Source organism: Rhagoletis pomonella, unplaced genomic scaffold, assembly GCF_013731165.1.
Source record: "Rhagoletis pomonella isolate Grant_MI unplaced genomic scaffold, Rhpom_1.0 Rhpom_scaffold_00012, whole genome shotgun sequence".
Classification (NCBI taxonomy): domain Eukaryota; kingdom Metazoa; phylum Arthropoda; class Insecta; order Diptera; family Tephritidae; genus Rhagoletis; species Rhagoletis pomonella.
The window spans coordinates 17,120,754-17,141,992 of NW_023458566.1; the positions used below are offsets into that span (position 1 = coordinate 17,120,754).

The following is a 21,239-nucleotide window of genomic DNA, read 5'->3' on the forward strand; positions in this document are numbered from 1 at the left end:
TGATTTTAATATGGCATTCTTTTAGAAAATTTAAAATCGACCCATTTTGATATATATTTTTAATAAAATTTTTAAATATTGGTATTTTTGTTGGCTTGTCTAGACTTAGTTTTAGTACTGGAATATAGATAATTTTTTTGTTTATTAAATAAAGTAAAAAAACTGTATGCCTAGGCGCGCCATTTTGTTTTTAGAGACATTAAGCACACTAAGTTCGACAGTTTCTTCTAAGTACTAATATGGGACAACCTCTGATGCCCCATATTTCCTTAAACAAAAATAATTTAAGAAATCGGTTAACGTGGTCCACAGTTATGTATAGCCTCCTCCTTAACATTCGCTAGTTTGACATGGTAGCGACGATATGTGGACATAATTTTGAGATTTAAATTCGAAATTGTAAGAACGAACAGATGATGATACTGATATTAATAACATTTTTGTTTGAGACTTAACCCTTTCATGCCCGTTGTTGCCTATAGCCAACATTGAGATTTTGGTTTATTAATCTTGTTGTTTAAAATATTTTTTCTATGGGTTTATTTTAAATACCACGTAAGCATGTTGCAAAGACAAAAAGCTGAATTTCATGCCATAATTATGGAACCAATTAAGGCTCTGCCACAAGCGGCTTACGCGCTGCTTTTTCTTTGATTTTCTTTGACGCAAGTCTTTGATACATAACACATTTTGGCGGCGAATACTTTTTCACTTTTTCATGTGAAATTCAAAAATAAATGTTGCTAAAAGTGGTCTTACAATATTTTAAAAAATATACATAATAAATTGTGTATTATTGTTTTTTAAACTAAAGGTTATAAAATTTATTAAAGAAAATATTATGAAAATATCAAATTTTAGAAATTGTTTTTAGTTATTGTTAGAAAACTTAGTTACGATTTATAATCAACATTTCATAATGGTAACACTGGAAATCATAGACGTTTAAAGTTTATATTAATTCCATAATAAACCATCACAAAGGTTTTTTTTTTCTTTAGCCCCACCCAATTTAATGCGGTAGTTAATTTTTTAATGTAATTAAAAATCGATTCTGTTCCTTAACAATGCCTTTTGCCACCTTATCAGCTTTAAGTCCCATAAGGGAAATCGAACTTTGCTTAACATCACTCTTTCATAAAAGTAGGTTTGCTGAAAAATTCCTCTGCTCTAATAGGAATTAAGTACATAAATAAGTTTACCACCTTCTTTATGCTAATCTTTCGCTTTAGTTTGCACACTTTGGGGTACAAATGCCTCTTGCATTCCTTTTAATGCAAAAGAAATCGCAAATGGAAAATAAATTTTCCAAACACTTAAATTCGGATGAAAGAATGTCGAGCGCTACTACATATTTATAAATCAGTTTGCTTTCAAGTGCTGCAGCCTTTTCATCATATCATGCGAATACTCATGTCACTCATGCCATGCCTACATATGTATGTAGATATTAACAAAAGATATGTATGTATGTATGTAAATCGCAGTTATACACAATGGAATTAATATGCGTAAATGTTAATGTCAAGTTGACTAACGCAATGCGAATTGTGAATACTTAAATGTGACAGTGGCACTTTGCTGTCAACTGCTTACCCCGCTCATCACCTCATACAGCTCTCTATATATGTACATACTACATAAATACATACATACGGAATGAATGCTAATGGGAATGCGAAATAGAATGAGTATGAAAATAAGAGCATCTTGAACTTACCCTCGTTGAAATAAGTCAACATTGAAGAATTTGTAGAGCTCAACGGAAAATTCAATTGTTGCTTGTAGGTCGCCCATGCCGAGTTGAGCGCATAAACGTCACTCACTGCCCTCCAGTACTCGAAAGGCTTGCGCTCGCGTCGTTGCAGCAGCAGCAGCAGCAGCAGCCAAACACCTACGGCACTATTTTATGCTGCTGACGTAGACTCACTGCGCGCTCTGCTGTTGATTGGATGGGGGCGGCGTGCATGAGTTCTCTGCAACGCGGGCAAGCGAGGAATGCTTCGAAGAATCTTTGTTAATCGTTGCGGTTGCGTCTGTTTACAAACCGCTTGTACCGCCTTGCCGCTTTTGTGGCTGTGGCTGTGGCTGCGGCTGTCCTTCCACACAAGCGGCTATGCGCGTTGTTGTGCCGGTTGAAGCTTGACGGATGGGGGGCACTGTGCAAATGGCGCCACTTGTCCTTAACATAAATCGCAAGAACGATTGTAAAGGTCCTTCTCCATTCAAGCTGGCAGTCACTTACTAAGCGAGTGTTGTATGTATGTATGTTTGTAGTATATTGAAAACGCTTTAAAGCGGCGAGGTCTTCTCCGGGATGCACTGCTTTTTTTATTTTTATTTGTATTTGTGTGAGCTTTCAAGTTGGCGTGCTTAAGTTTAGTATTTTTTGGTTGCTGAGTTTAAAAGCTGATTTTGTTACAGCTACTGCTGTTGTTGGTTTTTGTTTGTTGTTGGCGTTGCTGATTTTTTACTTTTTTTTTTTGGTTGGTTTTGCTTGCTTTTGTGGGGGCTGAGTTTTGCAATTTGTGTCATGTTTTCTTCTCGACTGCGCAGCAAAGGAATTTTAATAATGCAAGACGAACTTTTTACCAGCCTTTCTACAGCTTGACATTCTCCTCCTCCTCCTCTTTTTGGTCGCCTTGCATAGAACCGTCCTTAATTCCTTTTTATGAGTGTACGCCTACTCTGACTTTGACTTACTGACATAGCATGCGCCTTTCCGGCCTTATGTGCATACATAGACGTATGTACGTGTGCATTTCTTTTCAGTTTGCATGTTTCTAAGTTCATCGTTTGATTTGAAAAGATTCTAAAGTGGATTGTTGCAGAAAAGATACACAAAGAAAATTTTAATGGAGTTCGTTCCTTTTTAAATTCACTCTATTAAAACTTTAACGAAGTCATTCACTTTAAGAGCTGATTATTTATTGATGCGCGTACTGCGACACGGTTCGCTGATCCGCATTCCACCCGCGGCAAACAGCACTCCCGAATACGCGCCACGTCCTTTCAACTATTTCGAGGTCCTTTAGTCGCACGTACGCTGCTGCGAATGAAAACCAACGGAACTTTACACGCAATTTTGTATGTATGTCGGTTTGGTTGAACGCGAGTCAAAAAAATTTTCTACAAAATTTTGCAAGTAATTGGATCAATGCGTCATTCATTATGTGTGAGGCTAATGGCCGACAGCCTTCCGACGACCCTGCTGCTGCCTAACTAACCAAATCGAGCAATGCCTGAGTTGCTGCACATACTACTATTTACATACAAACAAACCGTATACATATGTACATATGTATTGGCATACAAGTATCAACTGGGGAAAAAAGCAAAAAAAAAACAGCATCGGAACTAATAAATTGGGCAAGTGAACGTTCGCAGGCGTCCAAGTGGCTGTGATCTACTAAACAACGCGCTGGAAGCCAAAATAGCTGCAGGCATCGCTAGTAGGGGCGCTTTAAGGGTTTCTGTACAATCGGCCGAGGTTATGAGGTCAATATGCAAGCTGCATGGTAGACGGAAAAACCGAAGGGTCCAAAGCCAAAGTACAAACCGCAAAAAAGCACACACACACAAAAATAATAAACGCCAACAATAGCGATAAACTGTAATAGCAATGGCAGTGCAGGTGAAAGTAAATGCGATAAACACTGAAAAATAGTGCTTTTTGATTGGGTCGTTCATTTTATACCATCAACATAATAATATTTTGTAAGCATTTCGTACCCTCCTACAGATACCAGCACAGAAAAAAAGTACGTTGCCATGGATCATTACGGCGATATTTGCGTACCAACAACATTTTATTACACTTACATATACATATGTATATTAGGTTGGTCCAGAAATACACAGGAAAATAAAAATTGGTGGGATATTCTTGCTTCCAGTATTATAATATTTAAATAGAAAAAAAGAAACCGGTATTTTTTTTTTGGTTTTTTTCGTAGCATTGCGATAAAATCAATAAAAACAAATATTTATGAATTGAATAAATTATTTTCCTTCAGAAATCGTAAAAAAAATTGTAATTCAATTTAACCTCAAATCATAATTAAATTTTTTGGAGGGTTCTGATACAATTTCTTTGACAAAAAATATATATTTTTAACAATTTATAGCAATTCTGAAAGAAAATTCATATTTTTCGTAAAGTAAATATATATATATATAGCGCACGTATCTTTTTTCGGATAAAAAACTTTATATTGCTGCAAAAAAAATCCGTTTCGCAGTATCTCCATTTAAAAAAATTATTTTTTAGAGTACGCGTATTAGTGATTTTTTTTTTTACAGTTCTTCAGTAAAATAAAGGAACTCCTGATACTATGTGTACCTATTGTATACTCCGAGATAAAGTGATATGTCTAACAAAAGTCATGTAAACTCAAATTTCTAACCTTATACAAAAACACTCGACAATTTTTTTTTTGTATGGAAGAAAATAATAACACCGTCGGAAAAAAAAACTACTAAAAACCAACGCGAACATTTAGCCTCTTCAAACTTGTACTTTATTGTACTAGAATTTAATGGGCTACAAAGCTGCATGCAGGGGCGGATATTCCCAGAGAAAAAGCTGAAATATTTCATTCGAGCCCGAGTCCTTGCAAATGTGACAGAACCTGCTTGGCTTTTGAGTGGTAAATTTCGGTAATTCTGCTTTTAATTTTGCTTATCGAGACACCGAAGCCCGCCACGTGGTATAAACTTAGTGCTGGGCCGCACCTCGCTAGCTCTACATAGTTAAGGCGCTGTCTCATATACATACGTATTCCTCGATGGCCGGGGCTCATATGTATTAGGGTGATTGTGAATTAATCAGAGAGACATACATATGTATTATAAAGTATTAAGTATATAAGTATGTCCACAAATTGTAGAACGAGCTCGGCCAAACACTCAGCAAAAATGTGTCAGTTAAATTTGAATTTATTTACTTGCCATAGATCTTTGTGACCTTAAGTAAACTCAAACAAAATATCTTTTCTAAACCCAATGATTAATTATTCTCGGTTGTGAATAAAAGGTATAAGCTATAATTCAATTGTATACATATGTATAATACACTCGTAAGTAAATATGTAGAAATTTATATGTGTAAATATAAACATACAAATCCATTCAATCAAACATAAGTACAACCAATATGCAAAGAAAGAAAGAATTCGCTTTGGCAAAGCGTAAGGCTCAATCGGAATGAGGCCAAGTGACTTCAGTGGATAAAACTTTTAATCGCCAAACATATACATACACATCTTTACTTCACCCAAGTCCAATACAAACAAACACATCGCCGAACAGTGTCACCCTGTTGCCACCCTGTGCCACCGCCCTCCTTCTGCCACACTGTGTACGTGTGAAGAAAGCCCTCATTAAAGCCAACTTAACGCCCGCGTTGTTTGAGTATTTATTCATGGACTTGGCCTGTGTTCTATATGGCGCCGACGACCGGCTAAATAAATGAGCGCTGAAATGTTGATGATAATGGGCAGCACTGGGAATGAGGCACGTATTGCAACCTGCCTGGACGCGCCGTTACTGCCGCTGACGGGTGTTGAGGATGGCTTGTTGACACAATAAAATTATTGCAATGCTATGAAAAAGGCAGGAAAAGCGGGGTGCGCACCACAATGGACTTGGTTAGGCATTTTTATGCGACAACTATACATACATATATGCATGACTGTGTGTTTGTGTATGCACTTGCTGACGGCTATTCTATTCTCGCATTGCACAGGCAAGCTGTACAAGGAGTTGGTTTAGTTATTTTTTATGTTTTTTTTTTGTTTTTTTTTGTTCAAAAAGCAAAACTAAAATAGAAAGCAGGAGAAAACAAGGTGAACGCCAGCGCAATGACAGGTATGTGTGGTAGGTCACCTAGCATGTAGATATACATTCGTACACGTACTTAGGTAGCAGCTGTGCTCTCTGGTAGTGGGCGTGTGCTCTAAAACAATTCGTGCCAGTGACAGTCAAGTGAAAGTGATGACGTTGTCAGTTCAACATACACACATGACAAGTTGCACTTAAGCGCTTCGCAAACTACTCTACTTTACAGCAGATTAAAAAAATATATGTAGGTGCAAATACATATGTATATGTACAGTGGTGGTCAAAAGTGGATGAATGGAGTTTTGTTTTTGGATTCTTGCAATGTTTTTCAAGCTAAAATTTTTTTGATATGTTTTATAAAAATATGGTTCGTGCTTTAACAAAAACCATATAAATCACATTTTCAAACTTTATACAGAATTTAGAAAAATTCCAAAAATTTTTATCTAAATTTCGAGCTGTTTAATTAGCATTTCTAAAAATTTTTTGGGTATGCAGTTAACAAGCTTATACAATTTTAGTAAAACAAGTGCCAGTTTAGAGCGACTAAGAAATCGCATTGATTTTTAATATTTTTTTTTGACGGCGTTTTGCACTTCCTTCCATATAAACATGTATTTCTTGTGGAAGAATATGCGCAAAACCGTTTGCGAAAAAATAAAAAAAATTCTACGCCAGTTTTCCTAAATTTCGCTATTTATATGAAAAAAAAACGCAAAATCCGTCGCAAAAAAAAAAATACTAATAGTCAATGCGATTACGAACCACATTTTTATAAAAAAAAATATAAAAAAAAAATATAAAAAAAATCTAGCTTGAAAAACATTGTAAATATTACAAACGAAACATCATTCATCCACTTTTGACCGCCACTGTAAGTACAAAACTAAATTAGTATATAGTTGGTTATGTATAGTGTTGGTTTCGAAGTGACATGCACACAAAATCATGTGAATAGACGGATTAAACGGAACGTCCTATTTAGCAGTCCACATATGTATGTATGTATATATGAATGTAGCTTGCTTTGTGGTTAACGTCACGCGTCCTACGAACCTTATATCCTCATAAACTTATTTGCTAACAACTGATATGAACGCAGAGCACTGGACTTGTCTTAGTCCTCAGTTTGCCGACGTGTTTTACAATTTTCACTTCCTGATTCGCTTGTTTACGTTTTATGTATTGTGTTCGAAGTATGACAACAACATAATGGCCTTATAACTGACAGGCAGGCAACAGGATAATGTGTTATAATTTATGTAGATACGCCATCAAAATGCGGCACACAAAACAAAATTTAGGTTAGATCAACAACAGTAAAGATAACTGTGTGTTCAATGGCTTTGTGCTTTGCACGGATATCGTACTGTTTTAGAGACTACGCATTACTTTGTTTTACGTATTAAGATACGTCTGCTTAGTCACTGCTTAATAACTCCTTACGATACATTGTCGCCGAGTATTTTTAGTCATTGGAAATTCACTACGTGTAAATCGGATAAAGTGAGGTAACTAGCATATCGATATGTGATAGCCTATCAGCTATTGAATTAATGGCCAAGAATGTGCTCAAAATTATTCCTAATTTTTAGAGGAGACTGTTGCATGCAGAGGGAGCGAGATAAATAAGAAGAGTAACTAAGTCCTGCTAACTGCTAAATTCCGGAAAAACCTTAGAATGTAGATTTTTCTAAACTTTTGAGGTGAGTTTAATAAAGCAGAAAAGCAATTTAAAATCAACGGAAACACTACAGTTGGTAGTCTATCGGTTGATCCATTAAAGATGCCGGCAAAAGGTTGCTTAGAAGATTGCACCAAATTATCGCAGAAAACAGAAATAGTAACCAAAGAGGTGGAGACTTATGCTTCACTACATTTAAAATTTATCAAAATTTTCTTAGTACAAAAAAAAATTGTAGTTTATGATTACACTGCAAGCTCGAAATTATCATTGACCAAAAGTTTATGCCCAACATAAAATGCGAGCAAATATTTTAATTAAAAAGTTACAAATTTCTGGCTCAATTAATTAGGAAATCTGTCATGACAAGAAAATCATTTTCAGATTCACAGTTCACGTAAGATGAATGTTTTTAGTTTCATCGCGCGCCGTATTATATGTACATATATATCTATTTACATTAGGGTGGTTCAAAAATGCATGTGAAAAAGTAACGATTTTTTATGCTCTCACACCCAATTTTTTCATAGGTCCGCCGAAACCTCAAGAAAATGTCAGAAAATGTAGTGGGGGGGGGGGGTAAATAAGAAATCTTTAGTATTAAAAATTGGTTAAATAAACAATTGGGTATTGTTATGGAAAGTCTCCTTAATATAACCAGAGTTTTCCGAACGAAAATCATTGGTTGTCAAGAATTTGATACCATTTCTACGAAAAGTTGTTTTTTTCCCCATATAAAATACATGGGAAACTTTGAGCGACCTTTATTATTTTTAATTTCAAAATAAAAAATAAGGTTGTATTTTTTTGATATAAAACAATCCTAGGGGCTTAGAGCATTAAAATTCAGACTTTCCTTGTTTTGGACCACCCTAATGTACATACATTATTAAATATCAATAGATTTTTGAAGCAATGCGGTAAAGTCCTTGGAAAAACCTTTCACCGTGCTTGATTTTTAAGAAAATCGCACCTTTAATTGCTTTTGACAGTCCACAAAAAATAAATAATTCCCCTTTCATATTGGAATCTAGGATCACAGAAATACGTACATATGTACGTATCTAAAATGACACAAAAAATGCCGAGACAAGTAAGCTTAATTTTGGATTCAAGATTACGGATCTCTATACCATTTTTCTAGATCAGGTCATTTTCCCTAGATTTTTTCATTTTAAGTTTGTGAATGAAAAAAAAAATCTAACTTTACCATGGAAAGTGCTACTCATAAGTCCTGTGTATCGACTTGCACCTGGCGTATGAGTAACATTCTTTCCTGCTCACATTTCATAAAAAAATCATTTTCGCTTGACCATTCACAACGTTTTTATTCATTCGTCGATTTTCTTTGATAGTAGCTTGAATTTTTTTGGTTAAAGAAGAGGCTTTAATGCAAATGATAAAATTTCTGTTTTTTTTTTATTTTTCTCCTGTTATTAAATGAATTTTTTTCACCAGCTCAAACTTAAGTTTACGGGTTTCAGCATTTTCTTTTGTCATTTCCCTACAAGTAATCCAATATTGTTATTTTGAGGGTTACTCCTCGTATTTCGGTTATTAGGTAGAAATAAGTTTGTTTAACCAGCCTTTGGATTTGTTATTTTTACTATGCCTATAACAATGAATGCCTGAAACTATGGAAAGAATTATCGACTTTATTTGCACTGCTCAAATGTCACCTCGCTGAATCTCAATCAGATTGACGCATGACTATTGCTCCTTTATGCTACACCAGTTTGATGTATCAACTTTGTTGGTACATCTGACTTTATTTGAAAGTTAGTCAAGGCTGGTTTTGCAAATAAGTTAAGGCTGGTTATAGCTTTATTATCATTGTTAGTAAAAACCTTGTAGAATTCTTCTCTCAGCTTCTCTGCTGATACAGGCAGGAGTGATGGCTATGTTAAAGGCAGCATCAGTAGTACAACTTCATACTATTCCTGGTTATTATACATATCTGCATTTTAAATGAGATCAGGTGTTTACTAAATTCCTGCGAAAATTGCTAACTGACTTATAAGATTTCTGATGCTCAAATTCAGTATCCGCGGCTGAGCGATGTAAGCAAAAGAAGCTGAGCAGAAAATTGATAAAACAATGCTCAGAAGCGTGTATGCTGAGGTCATCGCAATTTTTCAATGAGTAACCCACCTTTTCCCTTGGCCGTATTAGACTTTGGCGAAGGCATATAGTTACATTTGTGTGTCAATAAGAGCCATATCTATATGAATTTACTTCAGTTTCTCAGTTCATTAGCAACATCAAAATAAATTAATCACTTCGTAGCAAGTTTAATATAACAAAATAAGAACATCCGGTTCCTCAAGCAGTTATCCCAAAAGTTGATTTTATTGCATTGCTAAAGTAAATTTCTTTAGTCAAACTTATCTACACACATAGAGCATAATTAATTAATTTAAATATCCTACACATCATTTATTACATGACACATTCTATAAGTAAATATAAATATACAACATAGATACATATGTATGTATGTATTTACATAAATTAAGGACACACATCCATTCCCAAAATAAATTTCATATTTAGTTAATTCTTAGTATGTTTTGTTTCTGCTATGTCATTTCCTTAAGTTTTCTACGTCATTATCATTACGCAATTTTCACTTTCATCATATCCTTTTGCTGGATATGCGCTTTCCTTCCTTTACATATTTCATATAACATTCCTTACGCAATGGAAATGACTATCGGTGATAGCCTCTTAATAGAAAATAAGCTTTTCCGGCATCAGCGCTGAGAAAACTAATACTACGCCAGCAGCACGGAAATGAAGCAAAGAAGTGAGGCGCATCGAAATGTAACCAAGCGCATGGAATTAAATTGGTGCTGCGAGAATAGTACAACAAATGACAAATGGCGGAGTGAAGGGAGTGCAGACTTACATATATAAATTATCTATTAGAGTACATGTATGTATGTGCGTGTGTACACAAAATACGAGCACAAACTTTAGTAGCTTACGAAGGAAATACACAACAAATGTGTGTGCAATGTACGTAAGCCTAGGTGCGTACAAGTGTACGTATGTATTTATGTATGGCTATCACAGCTTTCACTTTACTCATAGTTGCATTTATCACGAATACTCACAAACATCCATATGTTTGTAGTACATGTAAAATTGTAAACAGCATGTAAACATATACAAACATACGTAAACGAACAGGCTCTCTTGCAAACCAACAGAATAGTTAAAAAGATTGTCAGAAAACATCAGAAGGCAATGCATAAATATTTACATATAAATACATGCAGAGAAGTTTGTTGCCGACGCACCCACATCAACACGTGGCAACACTCAAAAGAGTAGGCGTAGGGGGGCTCTCTCCATTGTGCTGCAATGTTCCAGCTATAGTTTGTTGTTCAGTCGTTCAAAGTGGCCGTTTTCATTTTTTTGCTTTTAATATTACTCACATCAACTTTATTTTACTTTTGATAAATAGTCCTATCAGCATAGGGTATACTAATATTAAACTGGTTGTGTTAAAAGAAGTGATCTAGTTGCGAATGTCTACATCGAAAAAGGTTGACAAGCCCCAAAGGGAACAACATAACTCACACAAGAGGCAGAACATATGTATGTGTGTATATATTTACATACGCATACAAGAGTAATATGTATTTATGTATGTTTATACGTCCGATACAAGTTTTACGAACAATTTAGATAGGAGTTTGTAAATGAGTCAATATTAGCCCCTTCTGCCTGTGGTGAATGATTTAAATAGAAATTTTGATTAAAAGTGAACGATAGCATTGTCAAAATAATAGGATCTAATATGTAATAGGGTATCTTCTTAATAGAGAAATTAGATTTGAATGCTATATGTACATATACTACATACATATGGGACGATTCACGTCAACCGGCCCAGAGCCATGCCCAAAATCCCAATCAATGAAACTGAACCTGCAAGATGTTAAAAGGCTTGAAAAATTATACCCTTTGACGTGGCGAATTAAAAAAATTAAAGCGGTGTCTTTAGTGCACCGCCTTAAACACCCTCTTTTCACGAAGAAGCGAATAAATGTACATATTAATTTATTTCTGCAAATAACGACAGGTCGATTATTACAAATCTGAAATAAGATTTTCAAAATTCAGAATGGCGGAGCCCTTTTTTGAACTCTTCTTCTTCTTCTTTGGCGCACTAAAAATTAGTTCCAAGATATATTATACAGCTTTTGGCAAATTTGCTCAAATTCTCGTTTTTGGTTGGAAGGGCTTAGAAGACCCTCGTTTTCCACGAGTTTGTTGCAAAAGAAATTCTTAAAAAATTTTTGGAATGTAAATGCAATAAGGTTTTTCTATCTTCTTAAGCCAGTTCCGCTTGACAGGCGAAGAGAGATCCACTCAACCCAGTATTATCAAGAAAATAGATAGTGAGAGTTCCTTGACTATTTGTGAACTTCTATAGTATAGTGTAGTCGCAAAGACACAGCTCTCAATTCTAGAGATTGTATGAATTCACATTGTGAGATTAATCATTACGTCAGATCCTCTTTTTCGCACTTGCATAGAGGACGACGTGGTGAAGTCATCTCAACACTTCCGCTTAGAACTTCCCAGCTTTTGCAAGACTGCGGTTAAGACAGCTGGGAAGACGTATTCGTTTTATTAAACTCGGTGCATACATATACATAATCTTGATCAAAGAATTAGCAAATTCTCTGACAAACAGATATATAAAGTTAGAAAATACTAGGAGTTTGACACTGGTTTACAGCAAAATTTTTTAAAGGATGCCACTATCCAATTCCTATAAGCAATGGCTCGCTGATTCCGAAAATGGACTTAATTTTTTATTCTATGGATAAGTTTTCACTTAATGAGAGGCAAACGAAAGCTAAAAAAAATCTACATAGACCGCATATACTACATCACTTTTCGATAGTTTCTGACAAATTGATTAATCATTCTAGAGTTTTTGCTTTTTTATGAAAATATGAAAAAAACCCTTTAACAGAAGAAAAATTAAAAAATAACAGGTTCTGTGTCAAAATTTAGCCTGTTCTGTTTCAAAAAAATAAAAAAAATCATTACTAATGAAGAAAATCGTTGGATAAGTAAAGAAGTAATGAGTGTATAAAAGCGTGCTACTTAGGTGTGCATGGCGTATGCGTAACATTATTGCCTGCTCATTTCTCATACAAAAAATCTTTGCGCATTTTCATTTGACCACTCATTACTTCTTTATTTATCCATCAATTCGCTTCATTATCAGCGTGATTTTATTGTAACAGAACAGCAGAACAGGCTTTAGCACAAAGGTAAAAATTTGACACAGATCCTGTTATTTTTAAATTTTTCTTCTTTTAAAGTTTCTTTTTCATATTTTCATCAAGAAAAAACAAAAAAATCTGGAATGACTAATTAATTTGTCAGAAACTATCCATCCTATCGGAAAGTGACGTATAAAATGGTTTATGGAAAATTTTGTTAGCTTTCATTTGTCGTATTCCATTTTCAGTTTGTTAAAATGGTTCATGAGTTATAAGTGACTAACCTTTTGTTTTAAGCTGAATAACGGTAAATTGAAAATATCTCGAAAATCAGATTTTTGGAATCAGCGGGCGATTCTTCATACAAATTGGATAGTGGCGTCTGGAGAACAAAAACCAAATTAAAAATTGCCATCCACTGTAATCGATTATAGCAAAAATTATACTAAAGAAAATGTGTCAAAAACAATACATACATACATATTTGAATATATAGCTTAGAAAGTCAGCATCCAATTACAATCCGCACAACAAAGGCAAAGTAAACAAAAGCAAACCTACCAACATCATTACGGCAAAACCAAAACGGACACTAGCGTTGATAAAGGGAAATGTTTTACTTGTATTTTTGATTCGATAAGATCCTTAATTTTTGTGTCAAATGAAATGAAGTGTGTCCGTGACGGCAAGGAAGTTGAATCGAAACTGATGAAGTTATGTATTGTTTGCGGGCTCGGTGCGAAGGCAGCGTTGGTGTGATTCGAATCTGGAATGGTTGTAAAACTACTTAAATTAATTATTCTTATGCCTTAAGCTTTGTGTTAAAAATGTATGGGAATTTTATATTTGATTGAACGAATTTAGTGTAATGACCCAAAATTGTAAAGACTTTTGGTGACTGCAAACAAAGCGGAAATTTATGCAAGAACCTTTTACGTATAATCGGATTCATTATGATTATCTCTAAGAAATGTTTGAGCAGCAGCTACAAATGCAAAAGAGCCTGATAAAGTAGTTTAAGAAATGATGTGAATCTGTATGTAAATACCAAAAAGTTCTGGCAAATATTTAGAATTGGCATGCGAAAATCTTTAAAGTAATAATATTGACATATAAATATGTATGTATGTATGTATACAGATTTAGCTGCCTTTCAATGGAAATTTTTTTTTTTGGAAAAATCATAAAATAGTCGAGGTAAAAGTGTCGGCTCGCATTTTCTTCATTAGCGCTAAAAATTGCTAAAAAATTATAAAATTTATAAAAAAAAGGTGAAATTATTATACATTGCTAGACTGAAGAGTGGAGCTATAAAGCGACAATTAAGCGCTGCATTAGGGAAACCTTCGCCCCCTTTTTGTGGTATAAAAATTTAATAAACCTGCAAGGAAAGCAATTTTTGTTGTCCTTCGGCAAGCAAACTTGCACACTTGTTTCAATATCAATATCACGTACAAACACAAGCATACATATATTTAAATGCAAAGGCAGCGAGGGCTTTAGAGAAAGCACGAATACAGTAACAAATTGCTGGCTGCTATATGGAAGGTGCTCGCCAGCTGGAGCAGTGTTTTGCTTTTAAATATTTCAGTTTTCGTTTTTTAGATTTGCGTGTATACGTATGTATGTAAGTATGCGTGTGGAAGTGGCTCTACTGAACAAGAAATATGTACATACGTATAAATCTGTGTTATGTCTACATACAGCTTAGTTAGAATAAGCAGTCAGCAGCAATGAAGGTAAGTAACAGCTGAAACTACAACATTGGATAGTAGGTGAGTACTACTCATATTTTACTCAGGCAAAGCTTGATATGAATACATGGAAATTTAGTAAATAGCATAGTAGTTGTGTTAATTTTTCCTATACATACACTCACATGCACTTGAATAGGGCAAAGTTTTTCGGTTTTTTCTGGATTATTTTTCTTTTATTTAATTTTATTTACTTTTCAATTAAAATACGGTTACTTTTCTAACAAAAACTATATACCCGTAAACGCAAGTTTCAAACTTTCATCAAAGTCTTAAACTTTACAAATTTTTTTGGATTTTTAAAAAGCCACATATATGTATATTAAAGCGCAGTTACTCACGGACGTAAAAACGGAGAACGTGTCAGCTGACACGACCTATCTTATGGGATCTGCGTGTTAACAAAAACTCACCACCGCATGACCGTGACGTAGACATTGCTTCTCTCTTTCAATCAACAGCAAACTTGATATGTTTCTACGTCCTTCCACGCTACGCTACGTACACGTTCGTGGGTAATCGCGCTCTTACTGTTGATTTTTCAAAATTTTTTTACAGACGCAATATTTTCCATCTAATTGTGGAAGAGCGTCGGTAAAAAAATTGTGAAAATCAACGGGCTACAAAACTGTATAGGTACTCAAAAAAGTAGTAACAATTCTTAAGTCTAAGAACTGTGATGACAATTTGACGATTTTTTACAAATTTTTACAAAGTTTGAAATTTTTTTTTTAATGGGTTTTGTTAGAGGATGAACTGTGTTTTAATTGCTAAACAATGGAAATAAATAAAGGAAAATAAACAAGATAACAAGTAATTTTTAGCAAATAAAAACCGACTTCAACTCTCATATAAAAAAAAGAGATATATATGGGACGTTCCGCGTCAAACGTGACAAAGCTCTGCCCAAAATTACTGTTGATCCAAAAATTTTTAAATACAAGGGAAATTTAGCATTTTTTGTACTTTCGATTGCTGAGTGGCGTTTTTTAAAATTTTGTTCCCAGACGGAGCTACGCGTTCCCTAACCTTAAAAAAATACTGCTTTACGAAATGATCAAGCTGTCAGAAATCACAGGGGCTCAGAAAAATTCCAAACAACAACTATTTTCATGTATTTTGTGCTGATGAACACGAATGTGGTGGTATTTTTTACCGATACCTCAAGCGTTCCTCCCTAACCTCAAAAAACACCCCCTAAAATTGCTGTTTCGCGCAGTTGAGGTGTTTATCCTCTGATCGACGTGAGGAAAATTATTGACAGAGACTATTTTATGTATTTTGTGCTGCTGAACACGAATTCGGCAATATTTTTTACCGATACCTCAAACGTTCGTCTCTAACCTCAAAAAACACCCCCCAAAATTGCTGTTTCACGCAGTTGAGCAGTTTATCCTGTGATCGACGTGATGAAAATTATTGACAGAGAGTATTTTCGTGTATTTTGTGCTGCTGAACACGAATGCGGCGGTATTCTTTACCGATACCTGAAGTGAAGATAGTAATCTAAACTTTGTTTTAATATTTTAAAAGAATTCTAGGTAGAACAACGTGTGATACAATTTTTACTAAAACTTTACCGACAGAAATATCATTAAAAGATAGAGTAGCGTCTGCAACGTTTACATAGTGAGAGCAAGTACAACTCAATTAATATCAATTAATATCAATTAATTTTAAACTTCAAAAATGTTATAAACTGCAGAAAAATAAAAAATTAGAAAAAATGTTTGATTGCACGAAATGCGAAATTCGTAAAAAAAGTATAAAAAATAAAAGGATAGAAATCTGTAAAATCTTGTAAAATATACTTTTTTACGGTTCTCTACGTTTTTTAGTTCAATTTTATAGCTTAACAGCTAAATTTCTCTTTTATTTTGGTAATTTTTAGAATATCCCAACTATGGCATTTTAGAATAAATTTAATTACTACGCGAGCTTTGTTCTAATTACTTATGAAGTTTAGTAATATTTGGTCATTATGAACGCCATATGGAATTCACTAAAGGATTGACGTAATCAGGTTAATTAAATCAATCAATTGACTAAAATGACAGGTATTTCAATCATTTTCCAAAAGGAATTAGTCCATTTAATCTATTTATTTCTTTGGAATCGTACAGTTCAGTGCAGAAATCCATGAATCAGTATACACGACCAAAAATGATTTTAATAGGTATAAATTACGTCCATCTAATTCTTTAGGTTTTGAAAGCATTTGGTTTTAATCGAATGTACTTAACTGATAGAAACCAAAAAAATAAACTTCGTGTTCAAATTCAGTGGCTCAAAATTCATAAAAATAGCCTTCGTCAATGATTTTCCTCTAGACGTATTCTTTTGAGTGACTTCGTCAATGATTTCCCTCCAGACGTTTTCTTTTGAGTGCCTTCGTCAATGATTTTCCTCTAGACGGATTCTTATAGATAGCCTTTGTCAATGATTTTCCTCTACACGTATTCTTATAGAAATTGATTAAGCGCGTAAGACAGACATCTTAAATGGTTTATTGAGGTTAGAGACGAGCGCTTCAGGTATCGGTAAAGAATACCGCCGCATTCGTGTTCAGCAGCACAAAATACACGAAAATACTCTCTGTCAATAATTTTCATCACGTCGATCACAGGATAAACTGCTCAACTGCGTGAAACAGCAATTTTGGGGGGTGTTTTTTGAGGTTAGAGACGAACGCTTGAGGTATCGGTAAAAAATATTGCCGAATTCGTGTTCAGCAGCACAAAATACATAAAATAGTCTCTGTCAATAATTTTCCTCACGTCGATCAGAGGATAAACACCTCAACTGCGCGAAACAGCAATTTTAGGGGGTGTTTTTTGAGGTTAGGGAGGAACGCTTGAGGTATCGGTAAAAAATACCACCACATTCGTGTTCATCAGCACAAAATACATGAAAATAGTTGTTGTTTGGAATTTTTCTGAGCCCCTGTGATTTCTGACAGCTTGATCATTTCGTAAAGCAGTATTTTTTTAAGGTTAGGGAACGCGTAGCTCCGTCTGGGAACAAAATTTTAAAAAACGCCACTCAGCAATCGAAAGTACATAAAAAATGCTAAATTTCCCTTGTATTTAAAAATTTTTGGATCAAAAGTAATTTTGGGCAGAGCTTTGTCACGTTTGACGCGGAACGTCCCATATATATATATCTCATGATCAACTGATCGGAGAATTATCGAAATCGGTTGACGTGGTCCAAAGTTATGCGATAACATACATAAAAAAAAATAAAAAACCTAAAAAATAAAATATTCCGACGGACTGATAACCTCCTCCTCTTTTGGAAGTCGGTTAAAAAGGAAAAAAACATTGTCCCTATTCTAGTGCATGGCAGTGTATATGTATGTTTGTTTGATTTGTTGCTTAACTCAAAGGCTTAAAGGCTTAGCCAGTTCGGAAAGTAATTTGTATTTGACTCAATAGCCATTTGTGTCAATTTTAGAAAAAAAAAATATGCTAAAAGACTTTCAGTGAAAATTTAGTTTTAAAAAGACGCGTTGCTTACATTTCAATCATTATTCTATTTAACTATTGAATTAATTAATGAGCCAACAGACTTTGCTGGCGGCAGACTGATAAAGGCAAGATACATGTTGGCCATATTAACTTTGGGTAAATAACATTGCAAAAAACGACTGCAAAATGGTAACAGAAGGACGCTGTTGTTACCGCAACTGTTTACACTGTTGTAGCCAATCAACTTATACAAACAGCATTCTCTACCTGTGTGATCGAATTGTGCAACCACTAACCAATTATACAACGACTACCAAATTATACGGCAGGTTCCATGTTGGAACGTAAATAGCGTTGGTGATACATTGTGACATTAAATTTTTGAGTTTAAAGCTGTCGTAGCTAAATACGTAGCATACTCGTACGTTGAATCATAGAATGAAGAATGGTTCAAAGGCATCCTGAACACATGAAAGTGTTAAGTTTGTGTAAATTGTTATCGAAAGCTGAAAATAGCCGTCAAATGGCGCATCCAGTTTGTCTGCAGTATTTTAATTGGCTTTTCATTGACTATTTGACAGTAGATTTCAAACAGCTCCTCATTGCATTGTATGCTCACATTCACCGTTGATAGCACGCGACAGTTCACAAAGCTTCTACAGAATGTTTTTTTTTTTTTCAAACATTGCAAGGTTCAATTGTTGCCACCGTTTATGCATCTGTGCCCTACAAAGTCACAAGAATATTCAGAGATGTACAAAGTGTGTTTTTCGTTCGTTGAGAGAGGGCTTAACTGCTATTCAGTCCAAGGTAATTCTACTAGATCTGGAGATATTTACAGTCGCAATCACTTAAATAGTTATTCATTGCAAGTAGTCTGGATTAGCTTATTGCTGACTAAACGATCTTCTTATGATTCCAAAAATGGAGACACTTAATCAGGCGGAGCTTCGCTTTGGTAAAAAAGAAGAAGGCTCGTTTGGCTGAGCTCCATGAGGTCGGCATCTATTAGGATCGTTCTGTCGAAGCACGAGGCCCGTATGTATTTAATGGAACGTAGTTCCACACATGCTATACAAAAACCGAGTCTCTTCCACAAATTCTGTTTAAGTACTCATCAGCAAATGTTTAGAGCTGACGCTGTGTGCCAAAAGCTACTCTAACAAATATGTTAGCTTTTTCATTGCCAAGCTCTCACGGCCTATATGCATATGACCCCGACTACAGCAGACAGATTAAGCAGTTACATAGCTACACTGAGGGAAAAAAATATTAAAATCAAATAGAAACGTAATTGATCTTATTATAAACGTCAACGAAAGTACTGTATATTGGTAAATATTCAATTCAATTACGCGCATTTTAAAATGACCGCGTTCGTACTGAAAAAGCATCCGTGAAGTGAATAATCAAGAGAAAAACAAAAAAAAAAAAATTAAGTTGCATGTTGCCTGCAGTGGAATTCGAACCCGACCATCTCCGGATATCAACAACTTGTGGCAAGCATCTTTGCGCACTCAGCTACACCCAGGCATATAAATTTGCTTTCAAATGTTGAATATCCATCAACATCACAGCACGCGATTTGTACGGATAAACATGTGCTATGTATGTATGTGTGTGTTGTCACCGCGCTCTCAGAGCGGCGCTCTGCATGCTTGGGGTGCGTATGTACACTTACATATACATACTCAGATGTGAACAGTCAAATACGTGCGTAATAAATTTTGTATGAAAATATTATTTTTAAATACGAACATTTTGAAACGATAATCAAATATAAAGTATTCATTTTTACTATGCATTATTTCCCTCAGTGTAGACCTTCACAGATTGAGGGAACCAAGAGTTTTGCCCACTTTCAGCACCTCGAAGTCTCCCAGGCATTGCCGAGCGAAATATTGAACAAATCTCTGACGACAGCTTCGATGCCAGAACGTATGACTGGCTGCGAACTTTGAACTGTTTCGTCCAAGCCCTACCTAATAATAGATTGGCGCTTACACATATGTTAGTGTTTGGCCGAGCTTCTCTTCCGACTTATGGCGTGCGCCTTGATGTTGTCACACAAAGCGGAAGGACCTACAGTTTTACGCCGACTCCGAACGGCGATTGTATTTTTATGAGAAGCTGTTTTTTCATGGCAGAAATACACTCGGAGGTTTGCCATTGCCTGCCGAGGGACGACCGCTGTTAAGAAAAAACCTTTTTCTATATTTTTTGTGATGTGTCTCTGACCAGGGCTTGAACCCAGGTGCTGATGAGTGAAAGCGCGCACTGCTTACCACTACACCACAGCGGCCGACACCAAGCCCTACCTAGATATACTAAAATCGTGTGGGGGGGTGAAATAACACAAACGGCAATAACGCAAATTTGTGTTATTTCCCATTTGAATGTGAAATAACACAAATTTGCTTTATTTCATTTCTCGTTGAGCAATAAGACCAACTTTTATACTTAACAATTTGAGTAATAAAGCAAACTAGTGCACATATGTACGTAGTCACCCAGTTACATTTGACATAAAGTAGTACATGAACAAGTTAAATGGACGGATTTGTAAGTATACAATTTTGAAAGTGCCCGGCGTCGCGGCGGTCCGCGTTGGCGCGCCACCCCGCGCCGCGTTCCACGACGCGCTCGCGTCCCCCGCCCCTCCCCTCCTTTCGCAATTATGTACTGGTGGCATTATAACCGTTTAGAAAAAGGAAAAAATTATAAAATAACACTAGTTCACTTCTGAAACTGCTTTTTAATGTCCAAGTAATGGGAATTATTGTGTATGGTGTTATTGCATGCTGCATCCCACCCATAGTGGAATTTAGCAGGTGCCACTGCTTTATTTGAAAATTTGCCTATAAAATGTGACTATAAGGCAGCCGAATGTCAGAAAATAAAGCGAGAAATCCGTTTTATTACTTCATCTGTTTATTGCGACATGGTTCCATGCAAACATTTTAAGGTTTTCCAGCAATGTTTTTAACAACATATTAAAAAGCATGCAGAATAAATTCATACAAAAGCGCTATGTCCAATATGCGGAGCAGTTTTTTAAAGACGATGCTTTTCCTATATTTTGTTAGACTTTTCATAAGTAAAAATATTTTGTGAATATTACTTTCTTCATATGAATTATATCACATTTTTTGTTTAATTCAAGGCCTATCAAACAGGTTTAGAGCATTTGAGCAAAAACAACATTTGCCTGTATTTTGTTGTTGCTTCTGGTATCGAAGGT

The 21,239-nt window shown here is 35.2% G+C and overlaps 1 protein-coding gene across 2 annotated transcripts in view; it reads right to left on the minus strand.

Moving 5' to 3' along the window:
* Positions 1–21,239, minus strand: part of LOC118747957 (protein FAM135B) — a 95,232-nt gene that overhangs the window by 68,450 nt on the left and 5,543 nt on the right. For both annotated transcript variants that reach the window (XM_036482195.1, XM_036482194.1), the window contains exon 2: positions 1,721–2,812. In XM_036482195.1, the coding sequence (XP_036338088.1) occupies positions 1,721–1,797 (77 nt within the window). In that variant the 5' untranslated portion in view covers positions 1,798–2,812. The remainder of the gene's footprint in view (positions 1–1,720; positions 2,813–21,239) is intronic.